At 43.0% G+C, this 6,016-nt stretch overlaps 1 protein-coding gene across 3 annotated transcripts in view; it reads left to right on the plus strand.

Annotated features, from left to right (window-relative positions):
- Positions 1-345: 345 nt before the first annotated feature.
- cunh18orf54 (chromosome unknown C18orf54 homolog) overlaps positions 346-6,016 on the plus strand; it is a 9,994-nt gene continuing 4,323 nt past the window's right edge. The window contains exons 1-14 of one of the 3 annotated variants that reach the window (XM_015047721.1): positions 346-579; positions 1,019-1,076; positions 1,725-1,873; positions 1,954-2,095; positions 2,309-2,476; positions 2,571-2,718; positions 3,390-3,444; positions 3,518-3,668; positions 3,746-3,855; positions 4,184-4,292; positions 4,360-4,500; positions 5,077-5,140; positions 5,215-5,266; positions 5,482-5,634. In XM_015047721.1, the coding sequence (XP_014903207.1) occupies positions 1,733-1,873; positions 1,954-2,095; positions 2,309-2,476; positions 2,571-2,718; positions 3,390-3,444; positions 3,518-3,668; positions 3,746-3,855; positions 4,184-4,292; positions 4,360-4,500; positions 5,077-5,140; positions 5,215-5,266; positions 5,482-5,634 (1,434 nt within the window). In that variant the 5' untranslated portion in view covers positions 346-579; positions 1,019-1,076; positions 1,725-1,732. Of the gene's footprint in view, positions 591-1,018; positions 1,077-1,722; positions 1,874-1,953; positions 2,096-2,308; positions 2,477-2,570; positions 2,719-3,389; positions 3,445-3,517; positions 3,669-3,745; positions 3,856-4,183; positions 4,293-4,359; positions 4,501-5,076; positions 5,141-5,214; positions 5,267-5,481; positions 5,635-6,016 lie in introns of all 3 variants that reach the window. The other 2 variants (XM_015047718.1, XM_015047719.1) reach the window with 2 other exon arrangements.

Here is a 6,016-nt window from a genome sequence, read left to right on the forward strand (position 1 = left end):
ATGGAGAAGATAGTCCTATAGAAAACAAATACAGCAATTTTCATAATTTTGTACTGCCAAGTGTTTTAGTTTTAAATTAGAAAACATAAAATTAAAGAAAATTAATTAAACTGAATGTTTATAAGGCAATTTTTTAAAACCAAATATACATTCTTCCAACACTGTGAAATAAAACTGAAAATAATAATAATAATAATAATAATAATAATAATAATAATAATAATAATAATAATAATAATAATAATAACTGGGGTGAAAAAACGGTTTACGTATGAAGTGTGGAAATATATATGGTTCACAGCAAACACTATCAATTTGATCGATGTCAACACTTGAAAAATTCAACGCAGCTCTACTTCCGTTTAACTGTTGACTACTTCCTGTTAGCAACCTGTCAGTTCAAACTGACTTGAGAGCAGCTTAGTTGTAGACCGTAACCAGGGAGTCCTCCTGAATTAACCGTTACCCCACGGTTGGACATGGATAAAACACATTTCCGACCATAAAATGCTTTTCGCTCATTTTCGTCCGTGTTTGCAGCTTCCGGTTCTCTTCTCAGCGCTGCTCGGCGGAGTTTAGGTGAGAAAACTTCTGAGATTCAGTTCGCCATCTTTATTCTGATTCTCCTGTAAAAACTCTCCGTTAACTCAACTTCTGTTAGAGCTGAGGTTTAATCTTTAAACGGGGATTTTTAGCTATCTAGCCACTAAAAGTTATTTTAGCACCGTGGGCGCTAGATATAAAATAAGAGATGGCAAACATTCCCTGTTACTTTGATTCTACAGGGATAAATTCAGATGTGGGTAGTAACTACAAACATTTACTTTTGTAACTTTTTGAAAAAACAGACACTTTTAGGAGTAGTTATACCACTGTACGTTTTACTTTTGCTTTAGTATTATTTCTGGATTCTCTGCCCACTGTGAGTAACTTCACTGAATGAAGAACAAACGTGTTTTAACCAAAACATGCAGACCTACAGTCCATGTTGAAGTGAGACCTCCTGTTTCCACACCAGCTTTGTAGTTCTGTTATTTTTCTGCTTCCTGAAACATTTGGAGAAGAAATCAAGAAATAGTAAACAATGAACATTATCACTGCAAATACTTTACCCTGTTCTAACTTATAAATGCACAACCCACCATAAGCATTAGGTTAATACTTTTTATATAGGAAAAAATCGGTTTGGAAACGTTTTTCTTCTAAATAATATTTATATTATTTATTTATATTTATATTATTTGTATGAGAAATAATATTAAAGAGTATAATATTATATCATTTATATTAATATTTATTTTTGTATTGTTTATATTATTTATTCTGTCACTGATAATATAATGTAAACAATATTTATGTCTAAATATTATTTGTTAATAAATACATTCTAGTTTTTACATAAGTAGAATTTACATGTTATGTACAAACTCACAAAAAAACGCATAGCAAAAACCAAAACAGGTACACATATCTATAATCATCAAAAAGATAAAAATAAATTAAAAATTACATAAAATATGCCTGATTAAATCATTCTAAAATATTAAATCTGATATTCTGATCAGTTACTTCAGCAGCCTCTTTCTTTTTTACCAAATAATTGTTTATTCCTTAATTATTTTTATGTCAAACGACTTTTACTAGAGTACAAAGTTTGCTCTACCTGGGCATTTGGTAGTGGATTTAAAAATCTGTCAGAATTGATTTGGGTTTATTTCTGTGTAAATAAAGGATGGAGTCCAGCAGCCTGGGGAGCGACTGTCTGTCCCCGGAGTCGACGGTGACGTCTCTGCTGTCGCGCTCCGGCCACCTGCGCAGCGGCCTGCAGCCTGCGGGCCGCAGCGCCAGCGCCACCTTCAGGTTCAGAGACCAGGTGATGATGATGTAGAGCAGCGAGGCGGTGAGGCGCGTGTTGCCAGGTGACACTGAGGTCTGGGTTTTTTCCGCCTGCAGGACTTTGAGTCGGCGTCGGCAGCGCTGGACGCCTACATCGCAGACTTCGACCGCAGCTGCCAGCAGTGCAGGTCGCTGACGGCGTCGCTGGTTCTGCCACGCAGCCAGCCGGCCAATCACAGGACGGCCAGAAACAGAGACGGTGCGTCACAGAAACATGATAAAAATAAGTTTCATCCACCATGGAGGGGTCGTTTATGAGTCAGGGGTAAAAAAGTGTGGCTTTTTCGGCATAAAAAACTCTTTATTTCAAGAAAAAGCAAATTAACTTAAAATCTAAACCAGGATTGCATAAATATTCACTGTAAGTTGAGCTTCCTGTGTTCTGATTGGCTGATCTGGTCGTGGCCTCCAGTCCTCCGGGAGCGTCTGACGGACTGGGAGCTGGACTTCCTCAGCCTCCCCGTCAGCTCCCTCCATCACCGCCAGAACCGCGACCGGGTCTCCATGACGACGGAGGAGCTGCTGTCCATCCCCTGCGACGGCTCGCTGCCCGTCACTCACACATCTGCCTTCATTCGAGGTCCTTGAACGCACCACCACAGTCGTGTTGGACGTTTGTCGTCAGTTTGCGATAAACGTTGCGTTAAAGGAGCCGTCTGTCTCTCTGACGTCAGGCGTCCTGTGCCGGTCCCAGGATTCTGAACCGGTCCCGTCCTGCGCCAGATCCAGACTCGGCAGCAGCCATGTTGCTCACCAACACCGTCACCTGGACCCGGAGCCTCCAGACCAGAACCAGAACCGTTTTCCTGCCAGGACCTCCAGGTTGGTGGAGTCTGTTTGGATTCTGCAGAACTGCTGACAGAAAAACTACAAATCTTCACAACATGAATCAAATAAAGCTGAAGTTCAATTTGTGATGCATGATATCATTCTGTTCTTTATCGGCCCGATAAATCGAACTGGTCCGAAATCAACAACCAGTATTTATTCTCGTCTCATTTCCATCTGATTCTGGTTGTTTTTTTCCAAAAGGTGTCAAAACTGTAGAAAAAAAAAATCATCGGTAAATATCAAATATCTGCCAAAACATCAATATTAACATCGGCTATCGATATCGGGCCAACCTTTCATATCGCTGCATTCCTGCTTCATTTTTATAAAACATTCAAAATAGTGTCTTTTCCATGCACATGAGCATGAATCCAAGTTAATAAAAGAAAGCATGAATAATGTATTCCATTCAGAAATGAAAAATCAATTCATCATTCTAAAATTCTGCAGTTTATGCAAAAAGGCATAAAGAGAGGCATTATCCAGGAATCACTTTTTTATTCACATTTATGTTAAAAATGGAAACGTGGAGTAAAGAGTCGTTGTTTGTATTGATGCTGAGTAAACAGTTTGTCTGCTGCTGAGCCCAGTTGGAGATCTTTGCTCTGCCAGGGTTTGGTTTGGTCTGATGGACTGAATCATCTTAATGTTTCCTCCTCCAGGTCGAGAGGGAAACTGCAGACGGACAGACTGAGCCAGTCTGCTGACATTCCTGCTGTAGGTGGTTTGGCTTACTGACATGTTGTAGTACCTGAACCTCCCTCTGGTCCTTTAACCCCGGCCTCCTCAGTCTGCACACAGAGCTGCAGATCTGCACCTTCCTCACTGGCTGACCAGCAACAAGTCGGTCCTGGGCTGCTCTGAGGTCAGCAGCCTGCCGGACCTCACCTACCCCAGCTGGGTCCTGCGCGCCGCCGAGCCGCCGCCCTGGGAGGAGCGCGGTACGCCGCAGGTCACTTCCTGTCTCTGCGCTCGCTTGGTCTGGTCTGACTGCAGCTGGATGTCTGTTGTTTCCCAGGCGACGCTCCGCCTGGAGCGGCCAGAGGTAGAGCTCCGTCCTGGGTGTTGGACCTGGAGAAGGACGGAGAGCTGAAGGCAGCGCCAGCACAGCTGAGAGGGAGGTCAAAGGTCAGAGTTCAGCTTCTTCACCCTTAATCTCATTTAGGGATGCACCGATTTGCTTTTTTCACTACCAACACGAAATCTGGGGTTTATTATCGGCCAGTACCGATCCAGAAAAACAGCTGAGCTGCCTTAAAGGGGCAGCGTCATGTTTTTCCTTCAGACTCATATTCCAATAATATGATATCAAGAACATGGTCACGATACCAGATCTAGATTGTCTTTCGATATCGGGACCGATGCAGGTATTGATATCTGATCGGTGCGTCCTGAGGACCATGGAGGATGAAAACGTGTTTCTGTTTTCTCGTCTCGTTTTCAATGTGTGGTTCAGGCTGAAGGTGAGCAGACGCTCAGAGAGCTGCGGCTGCAGCTGGCCGAACACATCTCTGCCCTCACCGCCGAGGGGAACGGCTCCGGCGGCCTGGCGGCGCCGTTCAGAGGTACGAACACAGCAGGGCCCAGTCAGCAGAAACCCACTGAGGCTAACATGATGCTGAACCCGTCCAGACAGCAGGATCGAGTCTCTGATCCAGAAGGCCGATCAGGTTCTGGACGCCCTGAGTTCTGGAGGAGCAGGAGGTTCTGGAGGAGCAGGAGGTTCTGGAGGAGCAGGAGGTTCTGGAGGAGCAGGAGGTTCTGGAGGGAAAGGTGAGTCCAGGGACTCATCACCTCACACTCAGTAAGACATGATCAATCCTGCTGAAGTGAATCGCAGAGAAACGATAAAGAAATTCTTCAGTTTTTGTTAAATGCGTCCAGCAAACATTCAGTTCATGTCGGATCTTGACCTCTGACCTGCAGCATCAGAAACCCTGATGTCAACACGCTTCTGCTAATGGAGGAGCTAACTTTTCATGTAGCACTTTTGCTAACTGAAAGCGTTTAGCACATTTAGCTTCCTCTACATAATTTTTTCTGAATAAATTAAAAAGCTCTAATAACTGTTTTGTTGGAGTGCAATGACAAATTTGAACCAGTAGGGGGCGATGGAGTTTGCTGTAGCACGTGTTGTGTCAATGACAGTGGTGGGAATCAAAATTTAGCTCTTTAACGTCATGTTCATATAGCAAACTAGCCTCTTTAGCCTCTGCTAAACACCATGTTTATATAGCTATTTAGCATTAGCTTCTGCTAAATACCATGTTGATAATCAGATAGTGACGCTGTTTGGGGTTAGCGCAGCTAGCTCTTTAGTTAGCCACTGAGCTGGTTGGTGTTTTTCAGTGAGTCCTGTCGGCACCGAGGACCTGCTGCGCTCGTCGCCTCTTCGCTGTTCCTCCTCCACTCTGTAAGATCCATTTCCTGTCATGACTGGCCTGGTCAGATTTCCCTCAGTGACTCAAACTTGTGATGAACCTGCAGAACCTCCGGAGCCACAGAGCTGGAGTCGGATCAGACTCTGCTGGATGAGGAGGTAACTCTCATCCTGACGGGGTTTACTGATCGCCCTTACTGCTCCACAGTTATGATAATTATAACACTGATGGGTTTATAAGAAGCTATGATGCTGAATCAGTTGAATAAACAGAAAATATTTCATCTTTAGAGTCTTTATCTTCATTTTAATTGCTAATATTTCTCACAATTGCTCTTAAAAATATAATCGAATCAATGAATTTGCTCTCTCAGGCTTTGAGCAGTGGTTACCATGGAAACGACACCTGTACGCAGCCCGGCCCGGTGGAGGCCATGAAGCAGATGCTGTTCCGGCTCCAGGCTGTGGAGGCGGAGCTTCAGAGGCAGCGGATCGACGCCAACGGACAGAAGACGCCTGAGAAACAGGTGGAGCCTCAGGAGAACCCGTTTTATCTGAACTCAGCTAAACTGGTTCTACCGAGTCCTGCTAATGACCCGATTATTAAAGTCCGGTGTGTGGAAGCACAGAGACCTTTTGGCACACCGCTCTGAAGGATTCCCAGGCATCACACTTAATTTTTACGTTTTGTATTTATTTTGCACTTATTTACACACGATTTTTTACATTTACTCACATTTTATTTCATCATTTTTATTTAGTTATTATTTTTGTTTTCTGTGACACATTGATGAAAGAAATTTAAATACAAAATATGGAAAACATGAAAAATTTATGAAATATGAAAGTAAACATTTTTTATTAAATATATTCACAATATAGAAAATTAGGAAAACGGTAACTCAGACA

This window comes from Poecilia latipinna, unplaced genomic scaffold (assembly GCF_001443285.1).
Source record: "Poecilia latipinna isolate Pla-1442-1.1 unplaced genomic scaffold, P_latipinna-1.0 Scaffold841, whole genome shotgun sequence".
In the NCBI taxonomy this organism is placed as follows: domain Eukaryota; kingdom Metazoa; phylum Chordata; class Actinopteri; order Cyprinodontiformes; family Poeciliidae; genus Poecilia; species Poecilia latipinna.